At 40.8% G+C, this 20,700-nt stretch overlaps 1 protein-coding gene across 1 annotated transcript in view; it reads left to right on the plus strand.

The window, feature by feature from the left end:
• Positions 1-1,539: 1,539 nt before the first annotated feature.
• The window catches only part of scara5 (scavenger receptor class A, member 5 (putative)), a 102,006-nt gene continuing 82,845 nt past the window's right edge, over positions 1,540-20,700 (plus strand). Inside the window, exons 1-3 of the mRNA XM_036581336.1 lie at positions 1,540-1,919; positions 11,680-11,798; positions 17,587-17,718. Coding sequence (XP_036437229.1) covers positions 11,687-11,798; positions 17,587-17,718 — 244 coding nt within the window. The 5' untranslated portion in view covers positions 1,540-1,919; positions 11,680-11,686. The remainder of the gene's footprint in view (positions 1,920-11,679; positions 11,799-17,586; positions 17,719-20,700) is intronic.

A 20,700-nucleotide genomic window follows, 5' to 3' on the forward strand; every position in this document is an offset into this window, starting at 1 on the left:
ATCATTTACATAACAAAAGGGGGGAAATGTTGTGGAAATTGTATTAACTCAATGTGTTTGCTTTATTGCTTGCATGTGTAAGACTATGTACGGGCAAAATACCTTGTCCTCTGACTGAAAGAAATGCTCAGCTGCCTAGATACAGAACAAGATTGGACAAAATATCCTGTCCTCTGCTTTGATAGAAGTGCTTGCTGCTTAGATAAGAAAATAGGAAGTATCCTCGTATGGCAATTGACCTCTGTCACCTCGTCCTGCCAGTAGTTCTGCTTTCATAAGATATTCTAGTCGTATTCTAGCCCCTATGTGCTCATAACCTTGTATGGCTATATTAACAGAAATCTGCTAAACACTGATTACAACAGTTGTCAAATCCTTTCCTTATTTGGTATCCAGCCAACGCCTAGTTTGGGGTATAAGACCCCTATTTAAGGGAGACCGCCTTAGAGCACGCTCTCATCTCTTCACTCTCTGGTCTGTTAATTCCAGACATATTTTACAGTCACTGGTGTTATACGAACATGGTATAACACCATGACGGTGTCGTGACAGTGACTCCAGTGACATTCTGGTTAAAACTGAGGATTTTGTAAATTGGCTGACTGACTGGTCGTCAGGTGAGCTTGTGCAACTATTTAAAATCAGTATTAAAAGTAACATTTGACATTATTTTGACATTATTTTAATTACCCAGCCATTAAAGCAAACAACACCGGTGACACTTAGAAGTTATATCCTGCCTGATAAACAAAATTATAAATAAATTCATGAAATATAATAAGCAAGTATGGGCTTGACTTCTCATGCCTTGAGATGCTTCCTCTCTGATGAGCTTTGACTCAAGGAAGCAGTTTAATACTGTTGAAAATAATGTGTTAAAATGTAATTTAAGAGTCCTTATAACACCAGTCACCAAAATCTCTGTGACAAATATGTTTTTTAAATAAAATACAAAATGTTTAAATGTAGTACAATGTTAATGATATAAACAGTAAACATGACACAAGTTAAACCTCTTACAAATATTGTTTTATATTAAAAATGGCTTCTCAAATGTTGAAAATTGGTTATGTGACGAGCTGTTTTACAGATACAGAGCGACTATGAAACAATAAAGAAAGAAAAATCTGAGAAATCATAATCATAAGGAAAAAAATATTAATTATTAATTAATTATTTAATCTTAGATCAGCTGTGTAAATATACATAGTGACTTTTGGAGCTAATATTTTAAGCATCTTTTTAAGCCCTGCAACCTTTGTGACGTGGTTTCCCCTCCAAATGGAGAATGGCCCAGATATTCATAATAGCTCTTTTTTATTAATTATACTATATGCTTAGTAACAGTCTGTGTGCTTGTCCAGTATGTGTGACTCGCCAAGACAAACTCTTTGTATGTGTAACTTGGCGAAATATAGTTATTCTGATTTTCCTCTGCTCTGCAGTGACGCCTTATTTCCACTAGAGGGCAACAAACGCTTCCAAACAAAAGCCCAAACTTTCTAAACTTCCAGCTGTGGGTTTGAGCTCCTCCGCCTGAGAGAAGTGGACCTGTGAGCTGATCCGGTGGGAGGTGAGGATGTGGGGAGGTGAATGAAGTGGTCATGTGAGGAGGTGAGGACAGTCCGTCGTGTTTACCCAGTACAGCCTCAAACGAGCGGATGATGCGGGCACTGGAGTTTTGGAGGCGGACTTTTCGACTGGCCAGGCATCAGAGAAGACCAAACAACAGGAGACTTTGATCTCGCTCTCTCTCTCTCTCTCTCTCTCTCCCTCTCTCTCTCTCTCTCTGACGAGAAGAAGCTGAATGAGAAGTTGCGGAGCAGCTTGCCTGTGTGTCACTGAGCGGACTACAGGAGAGCAGAGCAGAGTGATGTTTTGGACAGTTTGAGCATCTTCTCAACTGGAAACTCCTCAAGGTGGGTGACTGTGTACTCGTGAGAGACCCTCTGTCATGTTTTGAAACGTTTCAGTGGCAGCTTTGCTCTTGTTTTCGCTGTTTAGTTCGCCGTTCACCTGCGCAGCCCCAGCAGTGAACCGCATCTCTCGCTGATAGAGTCCCGCAGGGCTGCACGGTGTATCGCTCGTTAACGGTTATCGCGAAGTTGAGCATTGTTATACCGATGTCGGGGAAGTGTGGAATATGCAAATAAGCTGCCTAACGAATCACAAGCTTTGTTTACTGTTACTATGGGAGCAATTTCAGATGAGTTTCTGTGTGTGTGTACTGATGAGATGAAACATTCAGTCCAGTCTTAATAGTTCCAGACAGTCTTTGGTTATATCACATAAAAACCTGATGTGTTTTAAAGGAAAGGTTCAGCCTTGTGTTTGCATGCATGTAGGATGTTATTAGCCACTTTCAGCCCATGGCCAGTCTAAGTGAAGAAGTCAAAAACAAAGAAATTGACAACATTAACAAACTTTTTTACTGTAAACATAGATGAAAAGCAGACAAGAAGAAGAACAAAATTTACCCCCAATCCCCACCCCACAAGTGGTCTGTCGAAACCATTGTGGGCTGTGGTGCATCCACACTGTTAAAAAGGTTGGGAAACCCTTGTACCACAAGGGAACAGTGGTCACCAGCCCCCCCTCCTAGAGATCTACTTTCCCGCAGAGTTTAGTTCCAACCTGCTTCTAACATGCTGTTCCCCCCTTTCCTCACACTAATGCATCTGATCTAGCCAATCACACACTTCTAAACAAGTTAATGAGATAGAGCAGGTGTGGCAGATTGGAGTTCGGACCGGAATCTGCAAGAAGGTGAATCTTCAGGACCACGGTTGGTGACCACTGATACAGAATGTTCTGTATAATGTATGACTGGACAACAGAGCTCAATATGGCCCAAATGATCAAATTGCAGTTATATTGCTACATCAAACGATTGTGATGTGCCTTGCAACATATTAAAGAAATGCATTGATTTGGCCCACGAGAAAGGTGCCCCGACCCAAACCCCTCACCCAATGAGAGAACGGAATTTATATACTATTTCTTAACTGTATCCTTAATTCTTGTTTTGATTGCATAATATAGTGTGTGTTATAAATACACTCAATTTGAAACCTTTATTTGTATATTATTCTGTCTTTTTGGCCCTCGGCCGACCACAAAATCCAAAAAATTTGGGGACCACCGCTTTAAACATTGGGTGTGTTTTTTTATTTGGTCAGCATTGCAGCTTGGTTTGCTCTTTTCACTTAAGCTTGATAGCGCTCTGTGTTCAGTCTTGTCTGTCCATCACATGCCGGGATTGTGCAATGCCGGTCATGCGTGAGAGAGAGTGACCTGCAGGGTGGAAAGACAGGCCGCGGAAGTGTGTCCGTGGGTTAATGCGCTGGCTTGCTTTTTTGCTTACAGAAAGACGCGAGAACACACGCACATACATGCACTGATACAGCTACGCAATCGCACACAGGAAGACAGAGGCCACTGCTTGCCTTGCGCAAACAAACAAACAAGCACGCATGCACAGGAAGTGCAACCCCGTGTTTTTGCTGCAGGCAGCAGACCCAGTAACCCAGTGGTTCTCCTTCCAGATGACTAAAGAAGTCGATTAGGGAAGTTTTGTGTTGACTGCTCCAGAGCAGAGACGGAGCGCTCTTTGTTGCCGCTCCAGAACCGGGAGAATCGGAGCGCACTGAGCAATGATGTCATTAATGGAACTTTACATGGCCAAATAGAACAGACTGCTCGTATATTAGAGCGCGTTCTCAGTTCTGTGGTTTAGTTGTATTGGAATCAAATGAGATTTCCACCGATTTTTCAAAACTCATTCAGGGTGGTTTGATGTGAAATTGTGCATCGTAGGGAAACGTACCAGCTCTTATTTCTTTACGTTGGTGGTGATAGGAACCAGGGGTCATGTTATTTACAATGCAAATGTATTTTATTTACTATCCAAAATGACCAGTGAACGTGCACCTGTCTTTTGAGTTTAGTATGCAGTATTGATGATGGTAAAGTAGTGGTAAATCTCGGGGGGACATTTTTGCCTTACAACACCCTGTATTTATCTCTCATTAATTAAAAAAAAATGTTTTTTTATTGGCCAAAATCTGATTTGAAAACTGACAAAAAACAATGTCTCAGGCATCAGGCAGCATATTCCATTTCATGTAATAACTTTCTGCGAGGGAGCTTTTACATGAAACTCTTCAGATGTCTGGTTCCTATCACCTCCATAGCTCCAGTTCAGTGAGAGCTTAGCTAGCATCCATAGCTCCAGTTCAGTGAGACCCTAGTTTACATCCATAGCTCCAGTTCAGTGAGACTAAATGAGATAATGAAGACTTTTCTTATGAACTGGTAGCGCATCTGAACTTAATAAAAACATTGGGCCTCATTCAACAACCATTTTTGAGAAGAAATTTCTTCGTAAAACTCACACAATCTTTATGAAGCTTCTGACATTCACCAATGCTTTCTAATTTGGGATTTGTTCTTAGGTAAGAACAGAATCTGCACACATTTAAGAGCACAAAGGTGTAAACAATTCTGTGATTTAAGAACACACCATGAATCTGATGTAGACTTTTTCTTAGGACCTTTGTCAAGAACTAATTTAAGAAAAAAACTTAGGGAGATATTGGCGAGTAAGGCCCATTGTCTGAAACTAACTAGTGCTAACTAAGGACACAGTAAAGACTTTACAAGCAAACCTAAGGGCAGATTTACACAAACCTGATACAGCCTAATGCAGGTTTTTTGGAATAGGAAAATATGCTAATCAAGTGTACTCCAGGACCAGGATTGGGCGTCACCACCCCAGACCATCATGGTTATTGCTGCTGCTAAGGGTGTCCTGTCTTTGAAGACTCTTGGAACATTTTTAGTCTTGGCATGACCTTGTTTCAGCAAGAGAGGACAACTCTAGTGTTTTCTTTACCTCCTCACCCTGGTAACACCCACTCTGCACACTTTTGCCTCTAGAAAGACCCACGGATGCTCCTTAAAATGCACTTCATCTGGGAGACAGAGTGCTTATCTTAGAGGTTGAGCGCAACGTTATCAACTTTTGTGTTTTCTCAGGGTCTTGTTGTTCACAAGACCCTGTGTTTCACTGTAGCCCCTGTTTCCTAGCACCCCGTGTATGTATGTGTGTGAGGCACCGGCCACCTAAATGTCACCGGACACTCACAACACTTAATGAAAAAGCCAGTGATGAAGCGTTTTTTAATGACTTCAATAAACAGTCCCCCGCCCCGCACATCTTCTTTTTGAAGGACGGTGCAGCACTTTTATTAAGGGCCACTCAAGCTGGAGAGTAATCACTGCACTGTTTTCCCATTTGGCCAAGAGAGGCTCTGTCTCCACAGAGACATCACTGCTCCCTCCAAGTGCTTACAGGAAAATGAGGTGTGCTCACAAGATTTATAAAACACTTTTTTATCAAATGCTTACAAGCAGGGCGGTGATGTAAAAAGCCAGGCCGGTCAGTCTATCTGTGTCTAGAAGTGCTATGTCAAATCGAACCTTCTGGAGGCAATATAGCCCCCAACTAGGGATTCACAATAATAACAGAATCAAGCCAGATTCAGCAGAATCTTGCTTGAAGAAAATTATCAGACAGATGTTTAGTTGATGACATTTTATTGTACTCTGGAAGAGCACAGAGTTTAAGTAACGCTGGGTAACTATGCTAAAATGTCTTCATTTTACTGCATTTATAATTCTCATTTGCATTACATTACATTTCTCCATAATGTTAATCTAGGTAGATGCAGTCCCAACTTCAGTCTCTTATTTTATGTATCAGCACTGGCAGATATCTACATAAAAATTATTGCAGTTGTGTCCACCATTTATTTATATGGAAGTTAATCATCAGTTATAATTTCATGACTGTAATGGGCTTAGAGCCCATGTGTCAAATACAAGGCCCTCAGGCCTAATCAGGGCACAATCCTGTTCAGCCCACAAAATTATTTTCATTTTCTATTAATATTAGCTAATTTCACCATGAGCTGCACTACAGTTCCCAGCATGCACTGCAACTTAATGTGTGCTCCCACCCCCTCCCCAACAAAAATCTATGGGACAGCACCAAAAAAAAAGAAAAAAGTTCTAGTTCTAGTTCAAGTAATTGGCCAGTTTTAAAAACGCTACTGTACATTGGGGATGTTTAAAGAAGTTTAACAGTTATCTGCAGCTACTGTAGCCTATTGTTTTATACATAACAATTTGTATTTTAGAATCTTTCAAGTATTCAGTGCCTATTTATTGCTGTTGTAGTGTTGACATATTTTGAATAAACTATGGCCAGTTGGGTTCATGGCAAAATGTTAAGTAAAAATAAGAACACAGCTGGCCCACAGATTTGGTGAGATTTTTTAACACAGCCCTTTTAGTGGGTGAGTTTGACACCCTTGTGTCTGCAATGAAAAACAGGTGGCTGAATGTCATTGATTGTAATACATTTATTGTCAGGCAGCTCTTTTAAGAGCAACCCCTGTATTCATTATCACTGAAAACACAAAAAGGGAAAGATTTACAGGTAAGAGTGTTACGATAAGGAGTATTAAGTGTCTAATGAAGGTCCTTAGGTTTCAAAATGAACAAAAAGCTGTCTCATGATATGTTATTGCATGTTTCATTACACTGTTGTAACTGATAAAACCTCTGAAAAATGAAATATTAACTTGCATAATGTGTATTGTGAAAATGTCTTCAAGTATTGTGAAATTCTCAGGTTGGAAATGGCCATGTTTTTCCCCATAAAAAATGCTTGTTTCTGGTGCATTTTTACATTGAAATACAACTTAAAAATGGCTTTTCCATTCATCGATTTTTATAATCGACCAATAAATGCTTAAAATGCATTAAAAGTAACAGGACATGTCAAGAGCTGACAGCTTTACTGCTTTCTTAGAAGCTTTGCCTTACATCAGGGGTCTATGACCTTAACTGAAAGAACAAAACACTTAAATTCTGCATGTTGCCAACAAACTTTTAACCAATCAGTGCAAATAAATCTCAATCTCTGTCCAGCCTTGGTGTCATTACAAACTTTGTATCGCTGTTGTTGGAAGAAAACCTTGAATCTCCAAAATGGTAACTTTACAGGAAAAGGAAAGAACCTACCTTACTTTTAATGTAAGTCAAAGGAGCCAGAATTTCATTTTGGGACATTTCTTTTGGTCCATTCTTCATGAAATTTACATACAATGTAAAGAGCAACAGACATTTTCCTCAGACAGCAGTGATATATAAACATTAATGCTTTGATATAAACAGTTTATTTGCAACTGAAACTTCCTCAAACCTCTTTATCAGTTATTACTCTACCTTGTTTTTGAGTTGCATTAACTATCACGCTAAATTGTAGTGGACATTTTAAACTGAAACACATGAAGCATCAACTAATGTTAACCACACTGAGCAGATTAAACTTCCAAACAAATGTCACTGAGGTTTAAAGAAAATTAGAAAACAGCACTTTTATTACAGATTGTGGAGTTTCTTGGCTGCCTTCATGTTTAAAACACAAGGCGTATCAGCGGTCATTACCATGAAGGATAGGTGGGTGGACCCTTCTGTAGCACCATCACTTTTCATTGACTTAATGAGCTGTAAGCTGAACTTGAGATGCGTTCAACAGACATGTTGCTTCATGCACTGACTTCAGAACAGAGTAAAACAACTATACACAGTATTCCTATAAAAACAGTTACCAAGGTTTTTGAGGACTGAGCTGGAACAATGTTACAGCTTGGTTTTTAGTCCTGGAACTCCTGGAGTTCTGGTGATATTACATGTTTGCCCTATTGCCCATCCCTACTGTGGAGGTTAGAAAGACTTTCCATTGTGTTTTGGCATAGGCTTGAATCAGAGTGTGTCACACTTTGCACAGTTCATGTGACTTTGTGCTTTGTTGTGAATTTAATGGTGCCGTGTACAGGAGCTGGAAGAAAAATCCACAGCTCCTGCTTTTCCTTCCCAAGTGACTATTCAGAAGAACCAGCTGGTCTGATGGTACAAACTGGACCAAACGTTCTCAGAAATTGCTCGCATCACCATCAATGGTGGATTTGCTCAATAAAAACTGTGTGTAGTAGCAGGTTTTTGGAGCAGGCCTCTCACGGCCCTGCATGTTGACAGCAGGAGAGTGATGAACATAGTGTGATCAGCCTGTAGGCCAGTGGCTCTGAGGGGGAACAGGACACTCTTTATTGGAGTGCTGGAATGTGGGGAGCTTCAGCTCACTGACAGCTGCTCTGCTTAGCCTCTCTCGCTCTGCCTCCCTCTCTCTCTTTATTTTTCCCTGTTTTTCTCTGATATATGGCACTAGATGGCAGTACTGCTGGGGAGTAGTACAGTAGCAGCATTCCTGCATTGTGCGGTCATGACTGAGCCACATTCTGTGGGACACACAGGCTACTCATTAGGCTCAGTATACTGTATGTGTATTTGTGCTGACTTTATGGGTGATCTTAGGTCCATTTAGGGTTAATTTGATAGTCGTGCTCCATCCGTCCACACTTGTGTTTACTATCTTTATGAGAGTTTTTACTAGAACTAAAAACCAATATATGCACAAAACCCTGATCCTAATTCAGTGACCAAGAAAGAATTCAGAACAGAAGTACAGATTTAAACAATTAATTAAAAAAAAAAACGAATAATATTCAGACCTGTCATAGTTATAACAATTGCCTGATTGCTGTCAGGTTGAGTAGTCTTGTTATGATCTCTTAACAAGAATGGTCTGGAGGCTACTGTTGAAAAACAAATCTAGGTGCCATGTTGGTGGGAACATAGACTTATTATGGTGCGAGTGAACTGCATTTGAAATTTATAAACCAATCCAGTGCCTTGTGAAGGCAGAGCTCAGTAGAGGGTGACAGTGCACTTGTAAACATTCTCCAACAGACATCAAGCCTTGTGTTAGCCCATCGATGTAACATAAGTTAAAATGGCTGAAAAGCTGAAAAGTATTAATAAACCTCTTGCAAAGAAAAAGGGTTCTGTTAGCTTACAATAGTGTTTCGCCAACTACTTTGTTTTGCTTGTGCTATTGGCTATTCCAGGCTTTAAAAGAGTACAGATTAGAGGAATTTGGGGTTTTAGAGGGGGCACAGCCTTGCTTGCAGTAAATCCAGCACCAAAAGTCCTGTAAGACTTATTTGGGCTGATTGTGATTATTTATGCTGACCACAATTGTTTCCCACAGTTGTTAGCTTTCCCAAACATAGGTTTACATCACTTATGATGAATGTGAATTCGGTGCATTTTCATCAATTCTGTGCTATAGGCAGCTTTTTGCACAAGGATGTCTGCCTGCAGCACCAAGCGCGTTCAACCAGTGCAGCTCAACAGCCGTGTTTCTTGAACAATCTCATCTATGTTAGGTAAAATACATGTGGTGTTAGTACAGGATATCACATTGCCCAACAAGTTTGAACCTTAAAATCATATACCTGTGAGGGAGTACTAGTGTCTTGTTATGCTTTCATGAAATAAATTAATAACAAATTAAACAACAAACTAGTTTTTACCAGTGCATGGTAACTCGGTTAACCATGACAGGGCCCAGGCCTAATAAGGACCAACATAAAGTCCTTTCAAGGAAGTGTTCATGGTTTCCTATCTTTCTGAAGACGTATGATCCCCACAAAGGAAACAAAACAGAGTATATGCCCAAATACACTATGTGCCCTGCAAACGTGCAGCTTTGGTCTGTTCAGTACAAACCCCTAGACCAAACATTCAAGTCTCTCGGAGCGAAAGCCACTTACAGCCTCCTACAAAAATCTCTGGATCACTCTATGAGAGCCAAAACAATTTATTGGAACTTTTAAGCCAGGTTTGAGTGTTCTGCGTTGTCGTACATCATGTTGTTTTGGGTTTTTAAAGCCAGTGGACATGATTCATGTCCAATCACTCCATCCAAAACACCCCGACACGAGGCAATGAATCATGAAAATCTCAACCTCGCTTGCTTGTTTGAGTATGGCATTGCCTCGCAAAGTGTTTACTGGTACTGTAACAGCACTCAGTGCCAAACATTCATGAGTCTGATTGTCATTATGCTACCAACTCAACGGATGTCATGTGGCTAGTCTGGCAGCGGTGAACATTTTCAACATGGCCATGTCACTTTAGCCAAAGATTTGGACGAGAGTTGAGTCGAATACAAGCATCTTAATGTGTTTCTGACGCCAGAGGGCTAAAGGCAGACTGTTCTGTGTGTCAGTTCTCAAGTGTCTTTTTAAAGTTTAATAACTCTAACTTGGACAAAATGGTTTAACTCTTTGTATTTACTGAAAACACAGCTTACATGGTTGTTGTACTCTTAAAAAACAAGACTTTTTACAAGATTGGCCCCTCATGGACCCCAGTTCTGCAAGTCAACATTGAACACTTTACACGTTGCCTGGTAAATTGTTGCACCTGAGTAGGATGTTTAAAGACTTTAAGTATGATGCGGGTCTGAAAGTTTCTGTCCTGCTTCATGTCCTGAATGACAGTATCGAATGTTTATATCCCGTTTCTGTCCCGAATGACAGTTCTGAATGGTTATGTCCTACTTTATGTCTTCAGTGACGATTCTGAATATTTATGTCTCATTACATGTCCTGAATGACAGTTCTGAATGTTTATATCCTGCTTCATGTCCTGAATGACAGTTCTGAATATCTATGTCCTGCTTCATGTCCTGAATGACAATTCTAAAGGTGTCTGTCCTGCTTCAGGTCCGGAATGACGATTCTGAATGTTTATGTCCTATTTCATGTCCTGAATGACATGTCTGAATGTTAATGTCCTGCTTCATGTTCTGAACGACAGTTCTGAATGTTTATGACCTGCTTCATGTTCTGAATGACAGTTCTGAATGTCTATGTCCTGCTAAATGTTCTGAATGACAGTTCTGAATGTTAATGTCCTGCTAAATGTTCTGAATGACAGTTCTGAATGTTTATGTCCTGCTAAATGTTCTGAATGACAGTTCTGAATGTTTATGTCTTGCTTCAAGTCTTTATTGACAGTTCTGAATGTTTATGTCCTTCTTCATGTCTTTAATGACAGTTCTGAATGTTTATGTCCTTCTTCATGTCTTTAATGACAGTTCTGAATGTTTATGTCCTGCTAAATGTTCTGAATGACAGTTCTGAATGTTTATGTCTTGCTTCAAGTCTTTATTGACAGTTCTGAATGTTTATGTCCTTCTTCATGTCTTTAATGACAGTTCTGAATGTTTATGTCTTGCTTCATGTCTTTAATGACAGTTCTGAATGTTTATGTCCTGCTTCATGTCCTGAATTATGGTTCTGAATGTTTATGTCCTGCTTCATGTCCTGAATGACATGTCTGAATGTTTATGTCCTGCTTCATGTCCTGAATTATGGTTCTGAATGTTTATGTCCTGCTTCATGTCCTGAATGACATGTCTGAATGTTTATGTCCTGCTTCATGTCCTGAATGACAGTTCTGAATATTTATGTCCTGCTTCATGTCCTGAATGTTTCTGTCCTGTTTAGGTCCTGATTGACCGTTCCGAATGTTTATATCCTGCTCCAGGTCCTGATTGACAGTTCTGAATGCATATGTCTTGCTTCATGTCTTGAATGCTGTACCTGAACATTTCTGTGCTCCAGGTCCTGAATGACAGGTCTGAATTCTGAGGTATTTTTCTGTCCCACTTCATGTCCTGAATGTTTCTGTCTGGTTCAGGTCCTGAATGGAGAACAAGGCGATGTACCTGAGCACTTACGAGGAGCGAGACAATGGCTCGTTCTATGAGGAGGGCTATGACGGGAGGAACCTATCCAAACTCAATCTCTGTGAAGACGGTAATGAAACACTTTCACCTCAACATTTACTGTTTTGACAGAATTTCTCAGCTTGTTTGAATGAACCTCAAGACACACTTCAAGGTGTACAGTCATGGAAGGTTCCTTTGAGAGCATTTCTGCTCTTGCTTAAGGATGTAGAACATTATTCCTCTCCTCTCTGTGTAAACTCCCAGCAGGGTGTCCTTGGTCAGGAAGTGACCACCCTTTACAAAGATACATGCTCGATCATTTAGACTAACAGTGTTCATACGACACCTGCTCTCAGAGCTGCAGGAGTTCCAGGGGTCACTGAGCATGCTGGTTAATAAAACAGGCCCGTCACTGCGAGTGTGGAGTGTTGACAGAAGGGCAGCTGGACGCATCATAGAGAGCTATGTGAGCTGACCAGACATTTTTTTTTTTATTTCTGTTTTATGTGCCTATCTGAAGCTCAGCACAGCAGTGGGAGGCAGTGAGAGTTTTGACAAGTGTGAGTGGAGCTGTGGTAGTTTAAGAATGAGGAATGAGGAAAGAATTTCTGCAGGCCTGATTGGCGGATTTGAAATGATATACAAATACAGTGGCCCCAATGTGTTTGGACATTTGTGCCATAATTAAAAATGTATTACGTTCATTGTGTTGGAAAACAATGTCAAACCAAGTGGCATTTATTTTAAACAGACCATTCCATGACTAATTTTCATTTTGGGAAAGTATTCTTTCAAGAGGCAGCTGGTATGTTTTAGATCGTTATCGTTTTGAGCAGTTTCTTTGGAGACTTTTGCTGGCTTGGATCCAAAATGCCTTTGCACACTTCTGAGTTCATGATCCCATCAATAAAAACAATCTCACTGACAAAGTTGAAAGAAAAACAGCTCCAGATTTTGGATGTTTTCACCTTGGTGCTTTAGGCTGGGCATCCACTACACAACTTAAAATCTTAGAGCATCACAAACTTGATGTCAGTTTGTCACCGAATTCCTTGTCTTTTTGTCGTGAAGGCGCTCAGACTAGACGACGAGGCAAAGAGAGAGTATAACACACATAATGAGTTTGGACTACAAATAAAAACTCAAACTCCCAGATCTCCTCAGAGATCATGACACAGGACCTGTTTGTGCTTTTATGTGCAGCTGAGCTGAAATTGTAAAGAGAGTCAACTGACCTCTGGATCCGAATATTATGAACATTCTAAACATGATCAGCTAATTTTAGCTTAGCTTACACTGCACTAGCTTTATGATTTACGGCTTTGGCAGGGGCTGAAAATCAGTTAGACACAGAACTACAAAACTACTCTCTCTCTTCCTCTCTCTAATTCTTTCTCGCACTCTCTCTCATTCTCTCCTCTTTTTCTTGCTCTCTCTCTCTTTCTCTTTTTCTTCTCTTCTTACTCTCTCTCTTCCTTTCTCTTGCCTTGTCATTCTCCCTCTCTCGTTCCTTCTCTCTCTCTGTCTTCTTTTCCTTCTCTCTCTCTCTCTCTCTCTCTCTCTCTCTTGTTTGCTCTCTCTCTCTCCTTTTGTCATTCCCATCTCTTTTGCTGCATCTCTTTCTCTCTCTGTCTTCTCTCTCTTTTTCCTTCTCTCTCTTTCCCTCTCTCTGTTTCTCTCATTCTACCTCTCTTGCTCTGTTTCTCTTTCTGTCATTCTACCTCTCTTGCTCTGTTTCTCTTTCTCACTCTCTCCTTTTCTTCCTCCTTCTCTCTCTCTCTCCACATTTTCTTGTTCTCTCTCTTTCTCTTTCTTTTCTCTTTTCCTCCTCTTTTTCTTACTCTCTCTCTTTCTTTCTTTCTCCTTGTCATTCTCCCTCTCTCGCTCCTTCTCTCTGTCTCTCTCTCTCTTCTTTTCTTTCTCTCTCTCTCCCTTTCCTTCTCTCTCTCTTTCTGTCATTCTACCTCTCTTGCTCTGTTTCTCTTTCTCACTCTCTCCTTTTCTTCCTCCTTCTCTCTCTCTCTCCACATTTTCTTGTTCTCTCTCCTTCTCTTTCTTTTCTCTTTTCCTCCTCTTTTTCTTACTCTCTCTCTTTCTTTCTTTCTCCTTGTCATTCTCCCTCTCTCGCTCCTTCTCTCTCTCTCTCTCTCTGTCTTCTTTTCTTTCTCTCTCTCTCTAACTTTCTTTTGCTGTCTCTCCTTATCTCTCTCTCTTTGTCATTCCCTGCTCTTTTACTGCACCACTCTCTCTCTCTCTTTCTTTCTGTCTTCTCTATCTCTCTTTTTCCTTCTCTCGCTTTCTCTCTCTTCTTTTTCTTCTCTTTCTTTTCTCTCTCCTTCTCTTTCTCTTTCTGTCATTCTCCCTCTCTCCCTCTGCCTCTCTTTCTCTTTCTCACTGTCTCCTTTTCTTCCTCCTTCTCCGCTCTGTCTTCTACACTTTTTCTTCCTCTCTCTCTTTCTTTCCTTCCCCTCTCTCATGCTCTCTCTTTCTCTCATGCTCTCATAATATGGGAATAAACAGCATTAGAAATAAAATCTCTCTCTTCCTCCTCTATGACTCAGCCTCTAAAACCTCTCTCTGAGTTCAGGCACCAGCATAATGTCCCACTTATGGTCCTCGTAGTTCTCGATGTCCTTGGATTCGCACACTTAGGACTTTGCCCTGAAGCTCCAGCCACACACAGCTGTTATTTCTGTTCTGAGGTTTTTTTTATTTTAAAAGGCGTTCATAAAGGAAAGGCCACCGTGCTTCACTTGGATATGCGTGAAGGTGACGGCTTGTATTGGTTGATTCTAATGAAAGTCAAAGACGTGGAAATTTCACAACAAGACACCTAATCTGACAGGAAAGCGTAAGCGCTCGGAAAGTTGAGAGCGGCTGATATGACGCCATGCTAGTGGGAATCATTACCAGGCGGCGATGACTTTAGCTTTAATAAGTGTGTTTACCTCCGAAGTCTTTTGAAGCTACAGTCTGTAATGTGAGCTGGAGGCTAGCCAGAGCCAAATGTGTCATGCTGAAACGCTGGCGTCGCACAGGTTACATAAACAGCCGCCCAACATGATGCTGACACGCATTTCAGGAGATCACTGAGCGCTGTCCCCTCAAGGACAAACTCCACACACGTGTTCCTGGAATTGCTGTGTAAATAACTTCCTTAAGGATTTGCGCTAATTAGCTGAAGGCCTCGGGCTTCAGTTTTAGTGATAATTTTGATCGATTCGCCAAACAAAGTCATGGTTCTGATGTTGAAAAGCATGACGATCTGCATTAGTGGAGCTCAGGGCAGCCAGAATGTTCCAGAAACTCCTTTGGGTCGATGTGTAGAAACAGCTGTGTTTTTCCGCGTCATGGTGAAGGTCCAGCAAATCAGCTCTCACAGCATGCAAGAGCTAAAGAAAGTCTTCAGTTCATCTCCACTCATGATCATCTGCTCACTGCTTCTGGAGAACTCGAACTAAGTGCAAGAAGTTCAATTATAAAACGGATAGTTCTGGTCCTACAATCTGATTGGCTGAGCAACTCTACCATACTCTAAAGGAACTAGATTTCTTGGTGGAATACTTGTTCACGTCAATTGTTATTACTAATAATAATTTAAAATATTTTCTGAAAAGTTATGTATCTTATTTTATGTTGGCTGCCACTTTATAAAAGCAATAAGCCACTTGAGGCTTTTTAGGGAGTTTTAGGGACTCCACTTTGCATTGTGCCTAAGAACACCTCGTGGCTTATTGCTTTAATATACACTCTGAGGTTGTTTTCACACCGGAGATTTTTTCCAGACCCAGGACCACTTGCTCTGCAAATTTGGTACATTTGATCAAGTGTGAAAGCTGTTTTCAAGCCCGGGAGCGGTCCAGAGAATCGATCTCTGGTCCTCCTGAGATCAGTGGTCTGGGGTTCACTTCCAGCAAACTGGTGCAGTCCACTGTGCGTGTGGAAGCTTTTTGCTCCCGGCACCATATGTAGGGTTGTGTGATTGGTTCATTTTCTAATGTTACTGCTTTGTGTACTGAGAGCATTGCGAAAAACACACTTTCGTGCTGGCCTGCATGGCTAAAAACCTTCTAATACGAGACCGGCTCCTTGTTTGCAGGTGCTACTACATGGTGTAATGCCATCTGTCCAAAAAGCACTGTTCCTCAACGTTTGAGTGTTTGCATCCAAGGTGAATAATAAAAAGCAGCAAAGAAATGAAGCAAATCTACTGATGTATGGAATTGTTCAAACGATCCGCGTTTGGCTGGAATTCTTGTGTGTGAAAGCAAACTAGCGATAATGAGCCCCTCCCCCAACCAAACTCAGAAATGGTCCTGGATGTGGACTCAAGTATTTGGGACAAGTGTGAAAATGCCCAAAAAGCATTCTTTACCTGAACTTTATTGAGTTATGGAAATGTTCTGCATGCAATGAAAATGAGCCAGTTTTGTTACAAATGTTCTTCAAAATGTCTACATAATTCAGTCTTTGAGAAGTTAATAAACTCATTCAGAGTGTTTTAATATGAAATGGTTCATTATAGAGAAACTTACCAACGCAGGTGTCTTTACAGTGGTGGTGATAGGAACCAGGATGTCTACAACACAAATATAGCCATTTAATTTACTGTCCAAAACTTCCAGTGAACCTGCATGTGTCTTCTGAGTTTTGGTTTATATATGTAATGTTGAGGATGGTAAAATAGTGGTAAATCTGTAAAAAAAAAAACACCCCACATGTTCATCTCCACCATGAACAGAGTTAAAAATACATTTAAGGACATTTAAGATTTTTCCTCAAAATGATGTCTCAGGCATCAAGTATATTCATAACCATTTAATGTAACGTCCGTTGAGGAAGCTTTTAGAGACATTAAATTCTTCAGATGTCTGGTTGAAAAAATTCTAGAACTAAGAAGTAAGTTTCTCTAGACCTGAGGAATCCACATCAGACCACTCTGAATGACTTTGTTTACATTTTAACCATTTAATTATGCCGAAATTTTGAGAAATTGGCGGAATCTGTGGTCATAATCACCAACTCAACACTCTAAAGTTTGTTGACCGTAGCTTACTTTTCTTATGTTGATCAAACTTGTCTTACTAGAGTGGGTTTAAAAGTGGTCACTGTAGTGCCTGGTCAGTTTAGAACCACACTCAGCAAAAGAAAATATGATAGTGCAGTCTTACAGCCAACAAAAACAATGCTTACAGTTAGCCAAAGTAAACAGTATAAGTGTACACCCAGAGAAGATAGACTAGGAGGAAAGACAACACAGAGATAGTAAATAAAACAAGGAAAAGACCTGCCCAAAATGCAAATAGATGAAGCCAGGAGCCAGTGGAAAATATGTGTGATTTACTCAACAAGGTTATTCAGTTTCTCATTATTCTGGCTTAAGCCAAAAATAAGTAAGAGAAAATAAGTCAGACAAATAAAAGGTGTCTTTTTGTCTTAATGGCAGAAACAGGCTGTGTCCATTTGCATGGAAGTTCTTAGTAGAACCCGCTAATCTGGCCACTCCCACCAGTGCAAAGTGTCAGTAGACTGTTGTCTCTTAGACAACTGAAGCATATATACCAGTTTACCAGAGACTTTTAGGAGTTTTGTTGCACTTTCAGTTTACAATAGTTTGAAACTAATGCAAACAAAGGATTTTTATTTTTATTTGTATTTTTTTTCTAGTGAACATCCATCTCTCTTTCATTCTGTCTCAGTGCGTGGCATGTCGTGCATCATGTAAAACCCTTCTGTAAAAGCTTTTGTGCATGTATCTTGACTAGAAATCAAGAAAGTCATTGTCTTGTAAGACCTGTTGTTCTCCTATAGCAATCACAGCAATGCCACACAGTGTTTGAGGTGTTTCATACAGCTTTTGCTCTTCTCTTCTGCAGTGGGTTCCGGAAACCGCAGGAGAAAGACGGATAACTGTTGTGGCCACTTGGACTCGCTGTCCGCTATCAAATATGCCATTGTTTCCCTCTACATCCTGGTCCTGCTGAGCATATTCGGCCTGTGCATCGCAGGTAAACACCTAGCATCTGCCACCCCCCTTCGCTATCTCTAACACACTTTTATGCAATCAATAATCTATATGAGCCATGAATGTCCCATTGGTGGTGCTGTAGGTCTCTGAACAGAGGACGAGAAAAAAGAAAAGACAGAGTTGCTTTTTGTTGGTCGACCACTCAAACGTGTGTTTCTTGTTTTATTAAAAATGATAATTCAGTTAGGTGAACCTCTCATGAAGCTCGGTTACATTACAGTTAATCCTGAAGTGCAGCAGAAACATGAGTGACACTATATAACAGGCATATTCAGAGACAGAGCAAAATTACCTTAAAATGACCTTAAAAAGGATTATTTTTGAAAAATTAGATTTTATTTAAATTAAGAATATGCTTAAGAATAAGCATTGTTAAGAATATCTAAAAGGATAGTGTGGCATGCACCCATCCCCTGGGCCCTGATGGTGGCCACGAGAGTCAGCAGGAAGGTGGAGCCCGAACTCCAAGCCCAGACGAAACTCCGCAAAGACAGTAGGGAGAGGATGAAATGCACAAAGGAGTGGGGGATGGCACGCAAGTCCCGAGTTCCACCTACTGGGTACCGCCTCCAGTCCCGGTGAAAGGCCACTTTAATTTGCATCAGGTTCAATCCCGGTGGCCGAGATGCAGAGCAGATTTCATCCTCTCCTTTCATCTGGACTCGGAGTTTGGGCCCCACCTTCCTGCTGGCTCTCACAGCCATCATCGGGGCCCAGGGGACGGGCGCATGCTACAGATAGATTTGTAAGAAAAATAAATAAATAAAAAAAACAGATGAAGGAGGTGGAGAGGAATGCTGCTAAGGCCAGCTTTACTGAAAGAGGTTCTTACCAGGAAATCATACAAGGGCTGTGGGGCATCATTTAATGTTCAATATTTCAAGGGGTTCCTAAATGATGCAACTGTCTGTCATCATGAGATTGTGAACTTGACCCATGGCTGCAAGTCCAAGACAACATAGCTGTCCTCTCTCTCTCTCTGGGTGGGTAGGACAGCTCTCCCTTCTTTTCCATCACTGAACAGCTAGCCAGTGCGAGTGTCTGTTATCTGATGTAACAGAACTGGCAGTTAGCATTCTCCTTCAAGCGTGTTGAGTTGTCCAATATTGCATTTGCAGCAGTTCAAAAAGATGTAGTGGCCTGAAATGACTAGAGGGAAGGCTTCGTCTTCTTAGTGCTGGTAGTATCACATGATTGGGGAGGAATTGGAGGGTAGAAAATTGGAGAAATATGCCAAAAAAAGTTCAATAATTCAATACTCCATCAAACTTCTAAGAGCAACATCTACCGCCCTCCTCCCAGCATCTCTGAACTAAGCAATGCACTGCCCCAGCACTGGAAGTGACCACCATGTTTGGCCAGTGTACAGACATTACAGCAGAGACTACGTCTTTGTATTTCACCACCAAACATTTACTAAAGGAACACTTCAAGTCAATGTTTTTACGTCTGTGTTTTTACTTCAAGACTAGTGGACAGAGCTTAGACGAGAGGGTAGAGGCTGCTCAGCGAAGAGTACAAGATGTACTCACCAAGAAAGTGCTCTGACTCGGACACCATCTCTCTCTCTCTCTCTCTCTCTCTCTCTCTCTCTCTCTCTACATCTGGCTTCACTTGAGTCTGGCTATTTTTGACTTCCAGCCCTGTCCAGAATCACCCCTCGGGTTGAACACCTTACAGTAATAATTCGACCCCCCAAATGTGCTTGATCATCCCAGGCATGTTTAAAGTCTGAAGTTTCTTTGAAACAACAAACTTTTGTCCATTTGGATAACTTACAGTGCTAAAAACAACATAAGCAAATCTATTTGAGATTACTTAATAACACAGTTTGAGGCAACTGTGTGATGATGTACGCATGCAGTTTGCTAATCGGTGACTATACGCTTCCATTATTTGTTAGCTACATTAGCTTAGTAGCTCCAGTGCAAAACTAAAAAAATGAACACCAGATGTTTGCCAACATTTGGGGAAAGGAGACGAATGTATGTTTGATATGTTGAGATGTTTGGCCTTACTATCGCTTGAAGGCCCTTAGTTTCGTACTGTACCTTCCTGTGCACTTATTAAGCTCTTTCTTTTGTAGTTTGCACTTCAGAAGTTTAATTTATGTGTGTTGAACTCTGTGTTTTGATCGTTCGGTTCGCCATACACACAAAACTAGTTGTGTGTGTGTGACTCTGGGGAAATCAGAGCGAAGACAGCGGACTGCTTTTGACCTTAAGCTAATGCATAACTGCCCTCTGAGCCATTAATTTTTCACACTTAATACCATGTGACAGAGTGTTATGGAGAAGTTACAGTACACTACCACACACTGCACCACTATTGTTAATGTAAAGGAACTATGGGTAAATTTATACTGCACTGAACTGTATACATGAGGCGGACAGTATCAACCATGCTGTGCCTCTTTGACCCTTTGTGCTCGAACACACCTGTAATGAGTTGAAATGCAGCCTCATCTGTCCATCTAGAGCAGATGCAGTCATTTAGTAGACGCTTTAACGTTTTCTTCCCTTAGACAGTTCTCACTGGGCGGGAGGTGGGGGCGCTTTTTAAGTGAATGTTTCAGTGTGTGCTGAAACATCTCTTCTCAGTTGCCTTGGAGAAGATTCCATTAAGAACATTATTTATAATAAAGGCGTTAAAAAGGGTTAATTCAGCGCTATAGCCGTGAAATGACAAGACATTAGGTTTGACGAATCGCCGAAAGTATCAGCAATCACGAAGAGTTTCCATCCATCATGAGTGTCGGGTAAGTTGGATCCAGCACATCGACTACAAGAACCGACTGATGAAATTCATACAAAGACATTAACTTATAAATGTATGTTTGTAAACACTGTTAAAGTTTCAAAACATAATGTTCAGTGTCCAGTCCATACAGTCTGGGAAAAGGAAGCTGAAAAAAACTTGAATAACCATAAACAGTCAATGGGATACATTAAAAGGGAGCACA

Source organism: Colossoma macropomum, unplaced genomic scaffold (genome assembly GCF_904425465.1).
Source record: "Colossoma macropomum unplaced genomic scaffold, Colossoma_macropomum, whole genome shotgun sequence".
Lineage (NCBI taxonomy): Eukaryota > Metazoa > Chordata > Actinopteri > Characiformes > Serrasalmidae > Colossoma > Colossoma macropomum.